The sequence below is a fragment of the Lissotriton vulgaris genome, chromosome 1_1 (genome assembly GCF_964263255.1).
Source record: "Lissotriton vulgaris chromosome 1_1, aLisVul1.2, whole genome shotgun sequence".
NCBI lineage: Eukaryota > Metazoa > Chordata > Amphibia > Caudata > Salamandridae > Lissotriton > Lissotriton vulgaris.
In genome coordinates, this window is record NC_141685.1 from 1,933,987,466 (window position 1) to 1,934,010,395 (window position 22,930).

The window sequence follows — 22,930 nt, forward strand, 5'->3', positions numbered from 1 at the left end:
TTAGATCTGGCATGGCTGCGATCCATGAGCAGGAATCCTTTTGAAAGATGTTTTGCTGTAAAGGGGCAGATTATATCCTTTCCATCAAAAACCTGTCTCCAAAAAAAAGGAGCAGTTCAGGGGAGAACTCTTACCGGATGTGCAGCACAACCTCTACCTGCTGCTGGCAAACGTGCTGTCTAGCGGTTGAATGGCACATTGACATTATTGAGACTTTAGTATGTCACCCTAAGTGGGACGGTCATGCCCAGATGTGGGTCCTGTGCAAACTGGGACAATGGAACCAAGCAATATGAGCCCATAACAAGGGTGAAACCAGTCCTGAGTTGCATGTGTTCTAGTTCAGGGAGGGCCTGGCTTGACAGTTCAGGCTGGAGTGTTCCCGTTGGAGCAGGTCCAAGACTGATCTGCATATAGCTGGTCCAAACTGAGGAGGCTTGGTGTGCAAAATAACAATGGACTTGGATGTTGCCCGAGTAATTACCAGTGGCTGAGATTAATTCAAGCACTCCCATCCATCAGTTTTTGTACACTTAGGAAATCATTGATGGAGGCAAGGGCTGACACAGAAGCAATTCAGCATTTTCATGCAAACTGGGGGAGGCGTCTGGTGCAAGCACAGTAGGTTGCAGTTGGAAATGTGAGTGAAGAGAATGGGTTTGACTTAAGGGACAGGAAGATCTGCGTCCATGATCATGACGCACAGACCTGTGCTATTGTCGCTTCAACATGAGATAACCGACTTTTTGTTGATCGGTCCAAACTTCAGACACATCTGTCCGTAGTTTCTCTCCCCTGCCAGCCAATATCACCGGCAGTGAACCTTTCCCAACACAGACCTTTGTCCGCAGCAACTTTGTTCCGCAGCCGGGTTGGAAATATCACCAGGCTTGCGTTTCTACATTCAACCCTTGAAAACATACCACCCTGAAGAATCACATCCCCCACACAGTGTGATGAAACACGTGTCGGCTGGTTTACTTTCATTTGTACTGATCAAGTGTGAATTATTAATATATTCTTTACGCAACCCTTGATTTCGACCTTCATTATGTTTTCTGCATGAACCTTAATCGACTTATTCGGTTCTGACACTAGAACCTGACATTTTGTTACATGTGCACAGGACTTGGACTCCGCAGTTGGAAATGTGTTCTTTCGGCAGGGTAACCCTCAAGGTCTTTCCCTTTTTTTTGCTGAACTCTTTTTTTGATGGCCATAGAACACTGTGCCATTTGCTTCTGCTAAACAGAAGGATAGTGCTTATGCACCTATCTATTAGCAGGTTGAAATTGATATACAGTTGATTGGCATATTTGACTTACAGAAAAATTCCTAGCTTATGATATAGAGTGTACCCAGGACCTGTAGGTTAAATGTCACTAGTGGGCTGTACCACCCATTTTGAGGCACATTCCTACACATGTATATATATGTTAAAAAACATTGTCCACCGTCTATTTTTGGTTTGAATGTTTTTATGTACTGAACACAGGGGGTATATGACTTTAAATATATCGTTCAACTCTAACTGTTAACAAAAAAACAGTGTTGTTGTCATTTCTAATGTTTGTTTAAAGGGTGATTATTTTTAGCATTAATTGATAGTCCTTTATCTATGTGGATATATTCCACTGGTCAAAAGCAATTACTTTTCCGTGGCAGAACCTCTGCTTCTATACTGTAGTATTTAAAATAAGCACATGTAAAATTGTTAAGTTCCACATGTTCTTATATTAAAAAAAGGCACAAGCTAGGCTGGGTGCTCCATAGGAAACACCAGGTTCAATTATTACATATAATAGTGCTAATTTTGGTTTGGAAGCAGTTAGAAAAATAATTCAAGGACTCTTTATAATAGTGATAAAAAAACATTTAATGGTAAAATCAATTTTTGTATAACTATTAAGGAAAAAGTCATTTTTAGAAAGTTACTTTTGTCCTACCTGTAGACCCTGGAAGCTAACCTGCAGTTTGCACTCCCACTTCTGCCAGACAGTAATTAACATTTGAGTAGGTCTGAATAAGGTTTGAACTTGCTCCCATGACAGTGACAGAAGGACTTGGGTGAGGGGAGGCGTTTTTGTGCCTTTGACAGGATGATCTGTGGGCTGAGCCCAGGAGATCGATTAACTTCAAAGAGATCTACTGCGGCACAACCAAATGTAGCTTAACCAAGGCCTGGACCCTTCTTGTGTTGCCCTTCCTCCCCAGCGTTACTGCCCCAATCACAATGGTCCTCTTTTTGACATCCCAGTGTCAAGTCTGCTGAAGCGTTAAGCCTGCTTGATAGATTGCTAAGGCAAACTCTGGAATGCTTTACTTTAGCAGTTTGAACAAGCATTTACAAATGCTAAATGATTTGCCTTTACCAACCTTTTAATCCAAAACCCAGGTATTGGCAAGACGTATCTATGCTCTGTTTTGGAAAGAGGTTTTGTTCACTCAGCTTTTCATCTTTCTAAGCTCAATAAAATGAGTATTTGGATTTGGGCAACAACAAACATCTAGGGTGAATTTGTGCTTTACAAACACACACGTTAAATTATGTTATGTTCGTGTTTTTTCACTTTATGACATGGCATATGTATTTTAGGTAAAGACAGCCAAACTAGTCCCACTTCAAGGTTCCACTAAGAGACGCCATTGAGGCGGAGCCTAAAAAGTCAAAACCTGTGTTACTGTGAAAGATCATATTCATATTTGTGCTATGTATTTGTGTTATGACATCTTGTTGGAATGCCTACAAATGAAGTCTGTGTTTGGGGTAATGTGTATCTTTGGTACTCTGCTCTGAAATAATAATTATTAATGGAAAAGTAAAATAGTTTCTAATTATCAAACGTTGAAATGTTGTACATGTAAAGATGCTCTTTAAATATAAAGTTCTAAATTTTTATTGCAGAATGAAGGTGAATTATTATGGGCAGATGGGTCTTCGTATGACCTGGGACAATCAGAAATATCACCAGTGTCTATGATCCCCAGCAATGAAAGTGACTGCTTTGCCTTGCAACAAAACGCAACTGGACCAAACTATTTCTTCACAGGGTTTTTTTGCTACATACCTTTGCCTTACCTTTGTGAATATAAATGTAAGTGTCTTATTTTCCACCTTAACAGTTTAATAAGAAACTTTTGTCTGACTTGTTTCTTTATTTGCAGTGTATACACTCACATTCAAAATCTGCCCCCACCATGTGTTTGTCTCTGTTGCATACATACCAGATAGAGAAACATAGCTTTCTACATAATTATTAGATAATTATGCAACCATTCCTTCTTTCCTTTGCTGCCATTCATTTTGTTTTTCTGGGGAAAGGTTTTGTGGAGTCTATGCCGTGCACAAAGTTAATGCAAAAACAACCGTTGATAGACAGAATGCAGAACAATGTCATACATTCACCCCAGTACGGAGATCTGGGCCTAAATCCATCGTTTTTTGCTCACCATGCCATTCCAGTTTGAACTCAACAAAAAGCAAATCAGTCTTGACCCTGTGCCCAATGGGAACAGTCCAGCCCGAACTTCCAAGCCTGGTCCTCCCTGGACTGGAAACAAGCATCCAAGGATCGGTTTTGGGCTTTCAGCCCTCATCAACCTGGATAGCTTGATTCGGGTGGCATGGAGAGCACGGGACTCACGTCTGAGCATACCCGTCCCACTCGGGGTGACAAATGCAAAAACAACAGCTGATGGACAGAATGCAGAACAATGTCATACATTCACCCCAGTACAGAGATCTGGGCCTAAACCCATTGTTTTTTGCTCACCATGCCATTCCAGTTTGAACCCAGCCATATGCAAATCAGTCTTGACCCTTTGCCCCATTGGAACAGTCCAGCCCGAACTGCCAAGCCACGTCCTCCCTGGACTGAAAACAAGCATCCAAGGACCGGTTTCAGGATTTCAGCCCTAATCAGCCTGGATAGTTTGATTCCAATTTCATGGAGAGCACGGGACCCACGTCTGGGCATACCCATCCCACTCGGGGTGACAAATGCAAAAACAACAGTTGATGGACAGAATGCAGAACAATGTCATACATTCATCCTAGTACAGAGATCTGGGCCTAAATCCATCGTTATTTTGCTCACCATGCCATTCCAGTTTTAACCCAGCTATATGCAAATCAGTCTTGACCCTGTGCCCCATGGGAACAGTCCAGCCCAAACTGCCAAGCCAGGTCCTCCCTGGACTGGAAACAAGCATCCAAGGACCGGTTTCAAGCTTTCAGCCCTCATTAGCCAGGATAGCTTGATTCCAGTGGCATGGAGAGCACAGGACTTACGTCTGAGCATACCTGTCCCACTCCGGATGACAAATGCAAAAACAACAGTTGATGGACAGAATGCAGAACAATGTCATACATTCACCCCATTACAGAGATCTGGGCCTAAATCCATTGTTTTTTGCTCACCATGCCATTCCAGTTTGAACCCAGCCATATGCAAATCAGTCTTGATCCTTTGCCCCATTGGAACAGTCCAGCCCGAACTGCCAAGCCAGGTCCTCCCTGGACTGAAAACAAGCATCCAAGGACCGGTTTCAGGATTTCAGCCCTCATCAGCCTAGATAGTTTAATTCCAATTTCATGGAGAGCATGGGACTCACGTCTGAGCATACCCTGTCCCACTCGGGGTGACAAATGCAAAAACAACAGTTGATGGACAGAATGCAGAACAATGTCATACATTCACCCTAGTACAGAGATCTGGGCCTAAATCCATCGTTATTTTGCTCGCCATGCCATTCCAGTTTTAACCCAGCTATATACAAATCAGTCTTGACCCTGTGCCCCATGGGAACAGTCCAGCCCAAACTGCCAAGCCAGGTCCTCCCTGGACTGGAAACAAGCATCCAAGGACCGGTTTCAAGCTTTCAGCCCTCATTATCCAGGATAGCTTGATTCCAGTGGCATGGCGAGCACAGGACTCACGTCTGAGCATACCTGTCCCACTCCGGGTGACAAATGCAAAAACCACAGGTGATGGACAGAATGCAGAACAATGTCATACATTCACCCCAGTACAGAGATCTGGGCCTAAATCCATCGTTTTTTTGCTCACCATGCCATTCCAGTTTGAATATCTGCTATTTTTAATGAGTACTCATATATAAATGCATCACATTGACAGATTCCTCTTTTGATGCACGGGTATTAAAGTCGTACGTCATCGATGTTCAATAGAACACCAGGGGTGTAAGTAATATGTCACTAATGCCCACCATATACCAGGGTCATGTTGTACCAAGGCTTGGACAGCATAATGACCAGGATGCCCACCATACACCAGTTATGGCCATTAGTAAGCAAGGAGAGACCACTATTATGTCAGAGATGGCTAAATGTAGGCCATTAAGCCTCCTAATACAACAATGATGGATACCAGTATGCAAAACTAGACCATGAAATCTCAAAAATGTTCACTGATGATCATTATAATGCCATTGTCCTCTATCAACTGACAGAGAAGTACCCCGTAAGCTGAGAGACTGCCTATACTTTTAGTTGTTCTTGGCACCAATAATAGCTTTCAGAGAGCAAAAGTGTTTACTAGGGAGACACATATGCCAGACACGCACAAACATGCATATACATGTGCACAAATGGATAACACAGAGATGCATACCCATGAGCTCTTAATTGTCTCAGCTCCGGAGTCACATCTTTCTTCAGCTCATGGGCGCTCAATGATCTACACATTTTCAGACTCCTGCATTCCAGAAATTTGGAGGGTTCTACCTGAGTACTGTTCTGGCTAGTGCTGGCACTCTTCTTGCCTGGCCCACCGTTCACACACATACTGTGACTGATGCAGCAGGGCATACAACATGTGACTGCTAGATTGAGAGTGGGGATGGATGGTCAAGCGGCAAATCCCATAGGCTGACACATTCTGTCTTTGCGCGTTGTCAGGAAACACTGGCATTGGTTTGGTTATCTGCCATTCTAAGAGTCTTGAGATGGGTAAAGCTACCTTCTTTACTATGCACAGATCCTCTGAATGGGGTACTGGGATAGGTTTAATTTCTCCGAGCTACTTCTAGGGTGCTGGTAAGCTACCACTATATCCCAAGCTACTTGTTGGTGACTCCTGCTCTTAAACATAATTTTGCTCAGGTCTAATTAGCATTCTTAAATTCAATGCACATGACTAACCCGTTAAAAATAGCACGATAGCCCACTTGTGAGGGCTAGCCCAGCTTCCAGAAGCCCTCTCCCTGAGCTATGGGCCCAAGCTGCAGGAATGAGCCTTCATCCGGTAGAGGGCCTTTAATGTTAGTCTGTTCCTCTAGCGCCTCTTTGCTGCTTTATTTTAGCACCCAACATTCCAATAGTCTAATACATGTTACACCTGGTTTGACAATACCTTTAAAATGTGATGTTTCGTATTGTGTACTTTGTTAAAATCCAATATGCTAGTTTGAGCTAACACTTTGATTTGTAGAGGACCTGGTTGGGTTAGTCCTTTAAATTACAATGCCACTTGTAAAATTGCTCTTGTAATATGAGAGATTGAAATGTTCTTGTAAAATGTAATGCACCAGCGCCTCCTACTGTAATGCTAAGATGTGCGAACTGTGCTTGTGTGCTGTTCGTCATAAATTGTGTGCCATCTTCTGTAATTTACCCCTGCCGTGGCTTAAAGATGTAATGTGACTTCATGACTTGTCTAGCGCATGGGGAAAACATGCCTGACAGTGCCCTGTGCAATTCATTGGATTCAACTTTTGTATAATCTGGCACACCGTTTTTAAGTGTGTTTTACTATTGATTCAACATTTCGTTCCATTTCTTCCAGTTCCTTCTCCACCTGAAAATGTTTCTTTCGAGGTTCAGGAAGTCACAGAGACGGAAGTTGCCTTTATTTGGAGTGATTTGCAGGCCTGGCTTGGATTGAGTTTTGAGCCCGCAATTATGTACAGTTCGGAACAGTCAAATGCATATTTTGAGATACTGTCGCCAAATACTACAAGAAAGAAAATAGTATCCCTGTTTCCCGGTCATCGTTACAGCTTTTTATTGTCTGCGAGGAACCCCAAAGGGACACAGATTAATTTAAGCCCCGTTGTCAGTCTGGAAACAAGTAAGTGAAACATATCCGTTCTTATACTGATATTTACACCATACAAACGGCCATCGATTCTAACAGTTAACATTTATACACTTCGTTAGCACATTATGTCGAATTTTAATATTTGCAGTTGATATAGTGTTCACTGCTACATGCGTTGAGATACTGAGCAAGTCCTGCTGAAGCTTAATGAACGGCATCAAAATAGTTTCACGCGTAAAAATCCTAATAATATAAAAATTGTTTGGGAATATTTCGAAAGTGAATTGAATTTCAAGTTATGCTTTTTGGAACTGCATAACTTTTTTCATCTAGCCCTGCATTGATGTATGTGATGGGGTGTAAAGATTTTCTGAAAGACAGCTAGACCCCCCAAAGCAGGTCAGGCTTTGTTTTCACAGGCAAGGGGAACAGAACCCCAGTGAATAAGAATGGACTAGCCCTTTTAAGTCTGGCACCTAGAGACAGTCTTAGTGGTTGCACAAACATTATTTATTCAAAAACGTCATGGATGAAAATACATACCAGACAGGCTTTGGTTCTCAGCCCCTTACCATTGTTCCCTTTAGCTGTCATTCACATTTTGCTTCAGACGTCCACCATATAGAGCACTAGGCGATGGTTCAGTCCACTTCAGCCATTGGGAATGAATGAGGGCACATACATTTGACAAGAAGTGCACTTCTGTGTCAGGGCTGGTGAAACAAAACTTTGCTTTGCTAATGTTTTTTTTTATCCCATTCTTTATCCTTTTTAGACCTCGGCTCTTAGCACTCGCATGTGCTGTCTCGAACCGAGACATGCTATATCTACATCGTCGTTAGGTCTCGGCAATAGATAGCGCGCATGCGCTGTTTCGAACCAAGACATGCGGTATTTACATCGTGGTCATACAGCCTGCCCATAGGCTTCCCATTTGTGGGCAAAGCACCAATCTTGTTCAATTTTGAAACTGATTGATCTAAAAAAAGGCAGCTGCGAGTACTAGTTTGTTTCACTGTATCCAGGTACTTAAGCAGACATGATAGGAAAATCACCATATCACTGGGATGCAAAATAAAGTGATGGTGTCTGCCATTTAAAGCTTTAATATAGTGGCCCAGCTGATAAATCAATTATCAGAAATCAAAAAGTATTTATTTTTTAGTTGTGTGTAGTGCATAAATTGCTCAGCCTACGCAAGCTAACTGCTAGAACCTGGCCTTGTACCAGGGGTTTGCCTTCTGCAATGTTGCTATATTGTGGTGCTGCTCACCATCCGAAGGGGGGAGGTCTCAACGCCCATAGTATGATTGGCCAATATGGATGGACATCATTTGAGAGTAGTCAGGGGTCGCAGCAGTGACCTCTAGCTTGCTCTGTGCTACTCCTTACACTGCCTTTGTGACCCCTGGCCTCATAAGTAGCAACAATTTGCCATATAGCCATATGCAAATCAGCCTTGACCCTGCTCCTTATGGGAACAGTCCAGCCCGAACTGCCAGACCAGGTCCTGTGCTCGCAGGAAGGGTATGCCAAGATGTGGCTCCCAAGCTCGCTATGCCACTGGATTCAAGCTAGTCTCGCTGATCAGGAGTGATATCTGAAACCGATCCCAGGATAGTTGTTTCTGGTCCATGGAGGACCTGGCGTGCCAGTTTGAGCTGGACTTTTCCCATGGGGAACAGGGTGGCATGATGAGCAAAACAAATGATGGATTTAACCCAGATCTGTGACTGGGCGTGAATGTTTGACAATGTCCAGCATTCCGCCCATCATCTTTTGGTGTCGCTATACTCATCTGCTCAGCACAAAGATACTCTCAAAGGTGAAAGTACACTTACACATAACATGAGACGATATGACATAATATAACATACATACCTTGCATAACACTTATAACATTCATCTTTACAATTTCAAAACGGCCTCATTTTGCAATCATGGGCCACTTTTATTTTAGCTATTTCACTAATGGGGTCCACTTTTATTTTGGTGCCTGGGCCTATTTTCTGCCCAGTCCGACCCAGACTATATTTAGCCTATATTCTTTCTCAGTGTTGGGTTCTGCCAGCCAGTTGGTCACAAAAGGTCCATATACTCCAAGGATTTAAAATTGAAATCTATTCATAATGTGTCAAAGAGGATGCTGCATCAACAGTATGTGACACTTCACTTGTGTAGCATATTTATTTATTCATTTATAAAGTTTTATATAGCGGGAACTTGATCCCGAAGGATATCAGAGCGCTTTACAATTTAAGGCAAAGGTAATAAATTAGAACATTAGTCTAACATATTCCTATAATTAGTTCTTCCTATTGTTCCTGTTTGAGAAACCAGTGGCAAATATCTGACCACGCCATTTATCCTGCAGTCTGATATTATGTTTTAAGGTAGCTAGTGATTTAGTATATGTTCAAAGAATCCACATTTTAATGGTAAAGAGAAAGTGGCTTAATGCTTAATTTATCCCTTTAAAGGAAAAGGAAATCCACAATACTGATGTAGGGCTGTTCCTAAGGGGCAGATTATTCCATTTCCTAATCGTTTTAACATTACAGGGGCTCTTAAACTAGTATGCACTTCAGTTTCAGGCATTGGTGTCTAGATCCTGAAGAAGGCTTAAATGTGACCCTTAACATTTTCACCATTTCCACTCACCTCATCCTCCCTCTCACCATCTTTGTCCTTCTCTGCACTCTTTTGTGCATATGACTTTCATGGACAGGGAATATGACTCTTCATATTCTACACTTCTGAATTTTTGTGTGCAGCTTGGAACCATCCTTGAGCTCTTGGCATTTTGCCAGTCTGTATTCCTAGTCTTTTTACTTTTTCTGCTCAAGTAACCAGAATCCTCTTGAAACTGCAAAATATCCCTCAGATACATTGAGCACACTTACATCAATGCTTCTATTGCTGTACATTGCTTCTAGAGTAAGACATTGTTGGGGGCAGCCTGGTGTTTATGAACAGTTCTGAATGTATGTTCTTGATGTTTTTCTTACCCTACAGGGCCGTTTCATCCACAAAATGTGCGGTCGATAAAAGTATCCTCAACAGAGATAGGTCTCCAGTGGGATCCCCCGAATGATAAACTCAGTGCATCTTTCCATGGCTACATTGTTTCAATTTTGGATGTAGAAGACAATAAACTAAATGCCTATTCAGAAAAGAGGAAAAAAACTTCAGCTACAATTTTCAACATAAAGCCTTACCATCCGTATCGGATCCGTCTGCAAAGCAAAGCAGAAGGAGGCACTTTAAGTTGTAGTGAACCATCCTTGCTCCTCATTACAGGTATGCTGGGACATCATGACATCATTTCACATGTTAAAATTACTTTTGCCTGTTCTAAATTTTAAGCATTAGTGGAATGAGAAGCGAGTAGTATTGAAGGAAAACTGGTCTGTAGTTGTAAAATATTTGTTTAGGATTATAAACTTATAAAATACAGTTCAATAACATTTCTATAGAATGAAAGTATCCTCATGTCACCCTTATGGTACTTTATCGCCCCCCACCCAATGCCGTCCTTTCCCTCTTCTTTTATTGACCAGTTGACCCCCATCACCACCTCCTCCCCCCGTATCGTCATCATCGGTGACTTTAACTACTGGTTCCAGCATGAGGACGCCGGCCCGCATGCTTCCGAACTGTTCGAGGGTCTTTCAAGCCTGAACTTCATTCAACGAGTCAGGTCCGCCACCCATAGCGGCGGCCATATCCTCGATCATATTTGGACCCATGGGGTCAAGTCCTCTTGCCCTCTAATAACACCCTGTGTGTGGTCTGATAATTTTTTGATCGACACCACAATTTCGGCAGTTGGCCAGATCAGGATCCCCCCAGCGGGAGGGTGGCATTGCCCGTAAGTGGAGGGATGTCGACTCTTCTAAATTGCTGTCTCACCTGTCCCAAACCCGCCCCCTGCCCCCTAATAACATCGGTACCAATGAGCTGTATGGGCATGTGGCTGACTGGCTCACGACAGCCAGCGACATCTTTGCTCCCCTAACCAAGTTCCCCCGTTCCCGACATAGCAACTCCCATAAACGGTTCACCCCGCATCTTAAAACCCTCCACTTGGAACTCCGTCAACTCGAGCGCAAGTGGAGGAGAGACTACTGCTCTTTAAGCAGAGATGCCTACGTGGCCGCTCGCAACAGGTATAAACTTGCCATCTCCGCAGCCAAAAAAGCCTATATTGATCAAGGACATCATTCCAGTCACTCCTCCTGGTGCTGGATCTGTCTCCCCCCCCCCCACAACACCTCTTCCCTCACACAATTCCCTCTTCTAGATCCTACATCTCTAGCCACTCTGGCCTCCCGCACCAAGTCTGGATCCCCAGACGATTGCTGTCCCCCTTCCATCCTCCGGGACATCTGCCATTCTCTACCCGACTGCATCCTCCCCCTGCTAAACTCTTCTCTCTCTTCCGGTACGGTGCCCAGCTCCTTCAAGGAGGCCGTGCTGGTGCCTCTTCTGAAGAAACCTGGGGCTGACCCCGCCGTCCCGGCGAACTACCGCCGCATCTCCCTCTTGCTCTTCTTTTCTAAAATCCTGGAAGCCCACGTCACCGCCTGTCTCTCACAGTTTATCGAGAGCTCCAACTTTCTCGAGGCTAACCAGGCCGGCTTTAGACCCGGCCACTCTACGGAGACAGTGATCTTGGCCGTGCTGGACGCCCTGAGAGACGGCGTCGACAAGGGTACCCCCCAGGCCTTGGTATTATTAGACCTGTCAGCCGCCTTCGACACGGTGGATCACAACATCCTTCTCCACCGTGTCGAGCAGGCCGGCATCCAAGGCCTGGCGCTGGCTTGGGTCAAATCCTTCCTGACCGGGAGGTCTCAGACTCTTAGCCTGGGCACTTTTAGGGCTCCTAGGGAGCACTCGCCTTGTGGGGTCCCCCAGGGCTCCTCCTTATCCCCTCTTCTCTTTAACCTCTATCTTCGACCCCTTCTTTTCTCTCTGAGGCAGTGGGACGTCACCGTTTTCAACTATGCGGACAACCTGCAACTCATCTTTTCTCTTAACTCCCCTTCCGCTATTCCCAACTTCCAGGCAGCTATGTCCCACATTCTCCAGTGGATGGGCCAGAACCAGCTAAAACTGAACCCCGGTAAGACGGAGCTCCTCCTCCCCGGTAGGAGTGCCACCTTCTGGGGGCCGCACTTCTGGCCGGCGGCACTTGGCCCCTCTCCCATCCCCGTGGCCTCGGTGAAGAGCTTGGGGGTCACCATTGACTCCGGTCTATCCCTCGGGCCTCAGGTGGGGACGGTGGTCTCTTCCTGCATTTACCAGCTACGCAGGATCAGGAAAGTGGCTTACCTCCTTACACCCGATGCCCTCCTGCAAGTCATCATGGCCCTCGTCCTCTCCCGCTTAGATTTTTCGAACGCTATCTATCACGGTCTGCCTAAAACATCTTTGGCCAGACTGCAAGCTGTTCAAAATCAAGCGGCGAGACTGGCCCTTGGGATCTCGAAGTGGCAATCCGCCAGGCCCCTCCTTTCCAAACTGCACTGGCTCCCTGTCACTTCGAGGGCGGCCTTTAAGATCGGCTGCCTCACCTTCAAGTCACTAACTGGTCCCTGTCCCGCCTTCCTGAAATCTCTCATCAGGCCCTACTGCCCATCCCGGAATCTGAGATCCTCCCATCTTCACTTCTTGACCATCCCCTCCTTTAAACTCTGCAGATCTGGAGGCCGGAGATTTGCATATCTGGCCCCCAAACTCAGGAACTCATTCCCTCTTTCTCTTAAAACCTCCAATTCTCTGACTCTCTTTCGTAAATCCTTAAAAACCTGGCTCTTCCCCCAATCTAGCTAAGTCTCTCTGTCCCCTCTGCATCCAAGCAGCGCCAGGAAACCCACGGTGTCAGTGCGCTCTATAAGCACCCCTTACAATACAATACAATACAATCTGGTCATCAGTTCCTAATGGCTGACTAGAACTTTTGCAGTCAGCAAGATTTAGGCGGGGTTTAAGATAAGAGGACTGAAATTGTTCTGCGTCAATAAACATGTGCATACTTACACTATAATTGATTTGCTTTAGGTGTCAGTCCACCAGAGAAAGTTTGGGCTATGCCTGAAGACGTTGGAGAGGACTATGTAATTCTTCAATGGCAGCCTACTCAAGGAGAAGACCAGTTTAAAATTCTATTAAAACCTGACTCCGAACCCAGCAACAAATTATACTATTTGTCAAATAGTACAAATATGATGAGAATTCACTCTTTGCTGCCAGGCGAAACATACGAAATAGGAGTGTCAAGTGTAAAAAATGGAAATATGAGTGAAATGAAGACCATCCGAAAAACTTTAAGTAAGATCACTTTTGTTCAAGATGAATGCATCCTTCCATCTTTAGTTTGTGATAGTCATAATTGTGTATCTTTCAGAATACCCCATTGTCCACACAGCTTTTAAAGACTGAACCAATCTAGAAACATGTTTGAAAAGCCTCTGTGGCAAAAATGTTTCCCATTAAATTTGGTTTGTTGTATCAGCAAATAAAAACCCCTGGCAAACAAGAGCTAATGAATGAAGTTGCATGTATTTGCATTTCTCTGTGAGATGGACTCAAAATCTTTTTTTCTCAAAGCCTGAAGTTAAATGCAAAAGGTGGGCGTAATTTCCATAATTCCATGTAGCATAATCTCTTGGAATTACCTAAAAATTCTGTGAAATTATGCATGAATTATTCCAGAAGAGTTATTCTGCATTTAGCCCTATTTCTTAGCGCAAAAATGCTCCCTCGCATCCATAATGGGCACGAAAATGCATTTTGTGCTAAGAAATAGGGCTAAATGCAACAGACATTGTTCCCCCAAAATTGCTACTGGCGTTTAGCATTGTTTCATTAACACAAAATGGACCCTCTTGTCCAAAACAGCACTAGATGCAGTAGAAAAGGAATCGAGAGTGTCTGCTTGTGTTCACTAAATGTGCTCTTGTGGTAGGATCTCCCCCTCCCCCCCCCAAATTATTCTTAATTACGCGAGCATGAGTATTTGCGTAATTATCTGTAATTCTGTGGCAAAGAGTAATGCAGAATTACCTGGATTACTCAAATTACTCCAGCATAATCTAAATTCTGCCCAGGCCTAGTAACACGTCAGCTATGTTGATAGTGCAACATGTAAGTGTGAATCTGGGATGACAATAATAATGAACAACATGAGTGTTAATTGACGCTGTATCATTTTGAGTTCATTTAGGTTTATTGGTGAATTGATACACATAGCTCCTGTTAAAAATCACCCACAAACCAAATTGCTCTATCCAATATGTGGAGAATTTTGTTTTATAGCTCTCGTTTCCATATGCAAATTCTAAGGGCCAACTAAGAAAAGATTTGTTCAAGTGTAAGTCTGAGTTACACCTGGAAACATTCATACATTACACCAACTTACTAACATTTTATTCACAGAGTGTGAAGCAGTGAAAAACTTTTTATGTACATTTGATTCACTATTTCTAGATTCTTTTGACAGGCACGAGATTAGTCTTTGTAAGTTGGAAGGGTTTGTGAAATTACCATGTGAGTCACATAATGCATACATAGTTTCAGAAATCAGGATCTCAACTGTTTATCTGCATTTCACAAATACAATACAATCCTTGTAAAATGGCACCGACATAGCCTGATTGTTTACAGCACACAGGCCTGGTGCATCAAAGGGTTTTGCCCATTATGTTTCTATGGAGAAATGCTTTGATACACAAGAGCAAAAGTTTCCTATTTCACCATGAATTCCATCTTCCACATTTGGTGTATGCACAACATAATTTCTGGCTTTGACACGACTCATCAGTTAAGAAGCCTTCCACAGTTTTGTTATGCCTTCACCAAGCGCAAAATCATCCATTGGTGCGAACTTCATTATTATATGCTTAACTTTGTCATGTAACCTATACTGAGCAGACCTTTACTGGCCCACTCCCCAAACGCATGTGGGTGCAGTATACTTCGTCCCACCCCCCCAAATTGTTTATTAGAGTGTTGTATTTTTAGCCATTATTTTGACTTTTGTAATGACTTATGAACTCAATATAAAGATGATCAAGACAATATATGCATTCTTTATGTAGATTTTCTTTGCTAATTGCAATAAAAAAACATCTTGTGTGTATTTCCAATAAGACCTTGATATCTAAAAACGGCAATTCATTATTCAATTAGTAGATGCTATTATTTGATAAGCAAATAATGGACAGTAGTGTTACACAGGACTGTCAGGTGTGTGTATAGATGCTGATAGTAAGGAATACAGCAACACTGGAAATATTTTAATACCTGACCTATGAGTCTTATTCCCTGGTCCATTAACAAACGTCATAATTATTCTCTCTTTAAAAGTAGAAAACTAAGGAATATGACTACCAAACACTGCATTTAATTTCTTACCTAACAACTTTGATACCTACTTCCACAGACTAATCAATGACATACACATCACTTACCAACATTTCTGGAAGCCCTTTGACACGTTTTCTCACCTTCCTCCTCACCAGCACAAACGGCTAGATTTATAACTTGCTTTTATTCATCCTATATTAAATCTTTCCTGTACTAAACCTACTAACTTGTCATGGGCTTCGTATGCTCCTTTTGGTCCCCTAATCATTACGTTACTTGCAACTCATTTAGGGTCCTATTATCCCTACCCAAACATGTGCTTGAAGTTTGACATTGTGGGGTCAATTTGGCAAATCCTACAGATAACCACAGTTTTATCTCTAACATCCCCCTGTCTCCCAGCTGTCATTCCTTTCCAAAACTCAGACAATTGAGGTTTTTAGCAGGCTTACACATATACAACCAACCTGGCACTCTTGTACCTGGTTTCCAGCCTCTGTACTCTGCTAAAACTCAACACCCCACTCATCACAATCAACTCTTTTCAATTGATATCCTCCTTGATCGTTTGCCAATGTTGCTATATACCTCAGTTAATTTACTACTGCTCACCTACTCATCTTGCATTGGGTGTTCCCTAAGGTTCTTTTTTTGCTCTTTACTTTTCTTTGGGGCCATCAATTTGTATTGCTTAACTTCTCCAAGAATGAAGTACTTTCTTGCTTCTTCAGACCTCATCAATGCTCCTTTTAATTTACTCTCATCTCTCTGTTAATATCTCTTGCGTGGAGAGTTGGAATACTATTTGACCTCACTCAATGAGAAGCATCATTCATTTCTCCTCAAAAGTGACTGCCAGGGTGCAGTGGCTGAATGTCAAAAAGATTTACAAGCGCTCTCTATTCAGTCCAAATCACCAATTAACATGTTTGCCATGTGTAAGTTACATTATTATTCTTGTTGGCTGCCAGAAAAACTCCTCTCCATGTCACAAAGGTATAAACGTGGCAAAACAATTCCTCTGTACTTTGCATTTTAGATGACAGAACGAAAGTTAGTCAGATCAGGCATCTATTCAAACTCTTCAATCTGGCCTTCAAGATAATTCACTGATGGGCCTTGCCAGTTCTTTCACACTATTTTACTCAAACATCGCACTCTGCCAAGGCTCACACTTTATTTTGTGGCATGGCTCCCCTGCTCAGTATCAGCTTTTAAGAGTTTCCTCTAAGCCTGTTTACTGCGCCTCAAAGCTCACTAATGCTTACCCACTTAAGTAACCAATACACATGCCCAGCAATATCCATCATATATAGCAGCCCAAAGTATAGACTGTGGCCTACACGGTCCTCTTAAATTCACTTACTATATGTGTCATAGTTGTGGTCTAATATAATATATGTATCCACTCAAACTATACTACTGATGTATGTATTAGTGAGCTTCTGTTAATTGAACCAACAGGTAAAGGAAGTCACATATCTTGTTGTGGTAAACAGGGTAGCAGGGATGAATCCCCTAATGGTCCATGTCCTTCTATCGGAATTCTTCTCCATACTTGCCACCATTTTACTGCCCTATGATCTGGAGGCAGATCCTGAAAATGACAGATCTGCACAGCTTTCAGCTCGCTTGATTTAATGATAGGATAATGCACTGTTTCCCCGCCCCTTGAGAATAATATCAATTTCTTGTGCTCACCAAATCCCAGATTTTTAGTGCTGACATTCGAGCACACAGTGAATAGGAGCACAACTTTCTTTTGCTTGATGTTCTTGGTTGCATTATATAGCAAAGGTCAGTATTGCATTCACATCATCAAGAAGAAACACAATTCTTCAATAATGTCAAAGAGACTATGGAGGCTGAACCCCAACTAGACAGCGGATTATATCCTAATATGGACATTTGCATTCTCTTTCACATAAATGTTGTACTTTGATAGAAACAGCACCACCTTTAACAGCCATAAACACCTACAAACTGCCTCTTGCCACCATGGCGTTTGTTTGATGCATGGGTGAAAACTTTGCATTCCCTGGGGTTTGCCAAAAATTACAGTTGATATACACCTCTCAATTACATTGTAAATATATTTTCAAATAAATAACTAAATACATTCATTGTCCTTACCACAAGTTGTACCTATCTGCACCAGTACTCCAGCATAACTTTTACTTGGCTCTCACTCATTCTTTGGTTGGGTTAACTTGTGTATTTACAGTATAGGTGTCGGAAAGGAAGCTGGACAGCCTAATGATGCGAGGAAGTAAATGTTGGGAAGTAAAAGGGGATACCCACTTTTTACCTACTTTTTCTATAATCAAATCACATTGCCATGACATCAGAGCTGGGTATATTTTAGTCGGCCAAAGGGATGTGAAGAGCCATCAACTGTAGTCATCCAAGTAATCTGTCTTTTTCTGTTTATAGAAAGAAGGTAATGGAATAGTTTCATATTTTAGGCCTCACAATGTATTACTGATGTCACTTGGCACAGTGCTGCTTTGCTTGTATAGTATATTTTGAAAGTTTTGGTATTTTTGATTTTCTAACGTGAAATGTTTTTTTCTTGCAGAGCCAAAACCAGTACAGATTGCTGTCCCTTATGAACTCCATAGCAAGCATGTGGTACTTTTTGTTCAAATGCCTGATGTGGGGTTATTCGATGGCATATTGGTGGCAAGAACAGGCATGCCAAGCAGAACATTTGCTTTAAAGAGTGATGGCAAAATAACAATTGAAGACCTTATTCCGGGCACAGAGTATGAATTCTATATCTCGACAATTAGTAAAACGATGCACAGTTCTGCGTACCAAATATCTGCAGTTAAAACATGTAAGTGTTCAAAGTACAGAATTGGTGTATTTCGCTTTTTTGGACAGACGATACTGTGTCCGCAATCTTTCTGTGGTACTGTGTACGCGCAAACAAACACGTTTCAAAAATCATCTTTAGCCGTTTTAAATATTTTTTAGGCATGCGATTGTAATACAAGTGTTTTGGACAACTGCATTTTCATTCTTTTTCCAGTAGGTAGAGGGTAAATTGCTTAAGGACCCACATCTTCACTGTCCCTGTCTGATGCAGATATGTGTACGCTGTTGTTTAATTTCTTAGTTTATGTATTCAATTAGTGAGCTCACACAGAGCAGTATCTAAAAGGAGATTTGGCATGGACCCGACATCATATAATATTTCACAATTTACAAAACTGCTTCCGATGTTATTTCTTTGCAATTCCAAAAACGTAGTCACATTAAATAACTTTGTGCTCAGATAGAATTCTGAATACCCCACAAGAAAAGTTAATATATTAGACAAAAATGTTATAATTTGAGTCAGTGTGGTACAGGAAAAGTAATATGCATAATATGTAACCCAGTTGAAGAAATAACGGGCTTCCGAAACAGGTTATATGATTAAAACACCCTGAGGAATAGTGCACAGAAAAATACTTCCATCAGAAATCTAGGGACCTCAGTCCAAATAATATTCTAAGTGTACCAATGTCAGCTTTTCCGCTTAATAACTCCAGATGTTTCAACTTTTTCTAGAGTCTATTTCTGCTGGTATAAGGACTTTGTACACTCTGACACTGTTCATCAGTGCTCAAGTGTGTGTGCTCGGCATTTGAAATGGTAGTGTGAAATTGGTTTAATCCCAATGGTATATTAAACGTTCTAGAAAGACCACTGTACGTTAGTACAGAAATTGCTTGGAATTTAAATGTCATATTTGTGTTGCATTTTGCAGTTTAAAAAAACTGCAGTGACACAAGGCATCGAAAAGGTCTTTTGTCATATAGGAAAGTTGTATATAGAGGCGGATCTTTTATCCCAAAAATTACAACAGAGAGGGTACCCCCCTAGGGTAATCAAACGAGCCATTAAGCGGGCCACCAATGTTGATCATGAAACACTTCTGTCGAAAACCATCATACCAGCAATGAACAAACCAGTATTTGTTTCAACATTCAACTCTGCGTCACAACAGATCAGACGAACTTTGTTACGGAATTGGAAGATCTTGAACTTAGGTGGTCTGAATGTGGACAAACCACTATTTTCTTTTAAACGGAGCTAAAATCTTAAAGATCTTCTTATTCACACCAGACCATTGGCACCTCCCAAGACCGGGATCACCACTGTAACTACAGCTTTACCCAGACTGATGGGCCACACTCGTTGTGGCTCATGCAGTGTTTGTCATCTAACCTCTAACACCAAGCATATCGACCTGGGACTTCGTTCACCGTGGAAACAGAGATCCCATACTAATTGCAATTCACACGGGGTTATTTACCTGATCACATGCCCATGTCACAAACAGTATGTAGGCATGACCAGCAGGAAGGTCAAGACTCAAATTACAGAACATCGCAGCACTATTAGATGTGGCAGTTCTAACATTAGGCTGACTTAACACTTCTAAGAGGTAGGGCACACCACGGAAGATTTGAGGTGGACAGTTATCGAGGAACTTCAGCTGGGTATGCATGCTGGGGATGACAATCGTACATTACTGCTGCGTGAACAGAAATGGGTCTATCGGCTCAAGAGCCACATTGTGGGATTGAATGATGATATACCGTGGCAAGCTCTGAGTGGGTGATTTAATTTCATGCTTTTACTTTGAATATACATATCAGGTGTTTGAATGTGATTTGCCGACAATGGGGACTGTTGTGGTCTGTGAGAATATAGCGGCAATACATTTTGACATAACGGGATATACAGCTATCTCCTAATTTCGGGATGGCTCTACTTTTACGACCACTGGTATACCCCAGCCTCTGTGCCTGTTGTGGATGTTTTGTTTATAAAGTTTTAGAGATACAGGTACCTACCAGACTTTAGGAAATAAAATAATTTTGTTGTTTACACCCAGTGATTGAGGAATAGGTTACTGTCCCCTTCTAACATTTGGCATAGGAGTAGCGTGTACCTAGATCGGAACATCCATTATTGACAAGTAAACTATCACTACTATGAATATAAGACTTGTATTTTAAAGAGCACACTATAAAACGACTTATGATATAGATTTGTATTTCAAAGAGCGCACCAGAACATAATTGACAAACGAGATGGTCCAAATATTGAATGTTTCATGGGTCACGACGGGCTGGTTGCCATGATTACATCCGGGAGGTACTACACCTCCCAGCAGGCCCATACGTGAAGACGCACCGACACACACACGCTCTCAAGCGAGTGCGAGGGGGCGTATGCGTAAAAGACTTTCATAAATTAACGGAGCCGGCTCGCGTGTGGTATCCTAAGCGGCGGTCCAGGAGCAGGTACGACTAGTGTGGATATCCTTCGTAACAGTAAGGAGTATCTCTCCTGGGGGGTCATAACTTGAATTGCCGGATAACTTTTAAAGTAAATCTTGATAGTATTTCACACGCTGTCTGCAGGGAACATTTAGTTGGATGCAAGAAACGATTCCTTGGCGTCCTTGGGTTACAAAACTAATGGGTTCCCTTGTCTTGTTTTCCTCCCTTGAACACAGGTTGTGTTCTTTGGAATCCTCCCTGCCGGGCACCCTTTCGAGTTTAATTCACTGATAAACTCGGTACATTCGCCGCAAGATTTGGATGCAGATGGTTTATACTATCTTGTATGAACGTCATTTTTTAAATCATAATTACAGTAGGTCGCTCTGTTGGAGAGTGTGGTGCATCTTATGCAGCAGTATAATTTAATGTTTTTTGTTAATACCGTATTATGGCATGAAGGTGGTGAGTGTATTTACGAGACACATGAAGGGTCTGTCTAATGTAACAGTCCTAGACATTTTGAAATCAAAGGGGACATCATTAAGTAATCATGTAGTCTTCAATGGTGGTTTGTAACAACATGCACAATATATGAAAATATACGATTTGTTGTCCTCTTTTCCAGTATTTGTAGCCCGTGATGGCGGGACTATCCTCCACAAGTTCATGATCGATTAGAATCCTTTTTACTCCATCCATTTGCCTGATTGAGGTAAGGTGGACATTAGGACTGGGACAGATAGACATCCTGAAGAAGACCGGGGTGACCAGCTTATTAATGGCACAGTAAGTCGGTCGAAACATGTTGGCACTAGCAGTTTAAGGAGGGGTGTTTTGAGAACGTAACATTCTCTCTAAATACGGCCCATCCTTCACTATTTTAATCCTGGTCGTGGAACCTATAAATAAAGGTCCTGATTGTGTTCATGCGCCAGTTTTAAAGCACTTTCTTATGCTGCACTTTGTTCTATCACGATACCCAATCACTATTCTGTCACATTTGTGTTGTTTTGTGTATGTGTTTGTTTATTTTTTCTCCTCCCTTATGCTCCGTCCGGAGCGTGGCTACGCTAGGGCGTTTTATAAGCAGACCTGATGATGAAGCATGTCACACACATTTGTGTGTGAGTGAGGGCAGTTTTCAAAACATATCAGTTTTGTCACTTGTGTGTCTGCGTTTGGGTATTTTTGTTCTCCCTACCCCTCTATGTGTTTATATATGTGATAGGTAACATCTAAAGTGTTCTATATAAGCCCACACGGTTATGTGCTTAATATATAAAAATATGGAATGTTACAAATTGGGAGTAGTATGCCCTCACAATAGAAACTTACTCCAATGCCCTCTTCATTGCGGAGGGTAAAGATACATTTTCCATGAACAGACCCTGATGTAAGTATAAACAATATTTTGTATTTATACCTAGAACATTTTTTAAAGTTATTTTTCGGTAAGTTTAATAAATCTAATTCAGTGGTGAAAATAGAGGTTTGATACCTTTAGTGGAAAAGTAAGTTTTAGAAAGTGTACCTTGTGCTGCCTGAGAGAAAACTCCTTTAGATAGTTTGCATCTGAGCCTCAGTCCATTTTCCTGGCTGAGTTAACAACCATAGTCCTAGAAAACAATGACTTGGTGTGAGAAATCGGGTTATTAGTTGAATCTCTGCTCAAGCAACAACCACGGTCATTGTGAGCTGCATCGGTTCCAATGAGGTCACGGGTCAGGAGCCTGTTGTGTCACTGGGACACGAAGAGCCTGGTTTAGGAAGGTTTAGTCCTGGCAAAAAGGTTTATTTGGCAAGGTCAAAATGTCAGTTTAAAACAACACACTGGCTGCAATGACAGTCCTGAGGAATGTTTTTAAAAGGCTCCTTAAGTGGCAGGTACAAAAAGTGCTGCAGGCCCACTAGTAGCATTCAATTTACAGGGCCTGGGTACATGTAGCACCACAGTAATATGGTTTTATAAGTAAAGTATATGTAGCTATTGGGTGCAAGTGAATTTTCCCTTGTTTTAGGGAAAGAGCACATGCACTTTAGCACTGGTTAGCAGTGGTAAAGTGCACATTCCTAAAAACTAACAAGAACGGATTCAGAAAAAGGGGGTGTGAAGGCAAAAAGGGTGGAGATGACCCATAGAGAGGGCCTGAGGCTAGGAAGGCAGTGGTTTTGTCATCAACTAGTCATTTAAGAGGGATAAACCAACTGATA

The 22,930-nt window shown here is 42.2% G+C and overlaps 1 protein-coding gene across 1 annotated transcript in view; it reads left to right on the plus strand.

Moving 5' to 3' along the window:
- Nucleotides 1-22,930, plus strand: part of PTPRQ (protein tyrosine phosphatase receptor type Q) — a 1,452,710-nt gene that overhangs the window by 162,918 nt on the left and 1,266,862 nt on the right. The window contains exons 7-11 of the mRNA XM_086919596.1: nucleotides 2,906-3,095; nucleotides 6,807-7,091; nucleotides 10,077-10,361; nucleotides 13,128-13,397; nucleotides 18,013-18,273. Of these exons, the coding sequence (XP_086775722.1) occupies nucleotides 2,906-3,095; nucleotides 6,807-7,091; nucleotides 10,077-10,361; nucleotides 13,128-13,397; nucleotides 18,013-18,273 (1,291 nt within the window). The remainder of the gene's footprint in view (nucleotides 1-2,905; nucleotides 3,096-6,806; nucleotides 7,092-10,076; nucleotides 10,362-13,127; nucleotides 13,398-18,012; nucleotides 18,274-22,930) is intronic.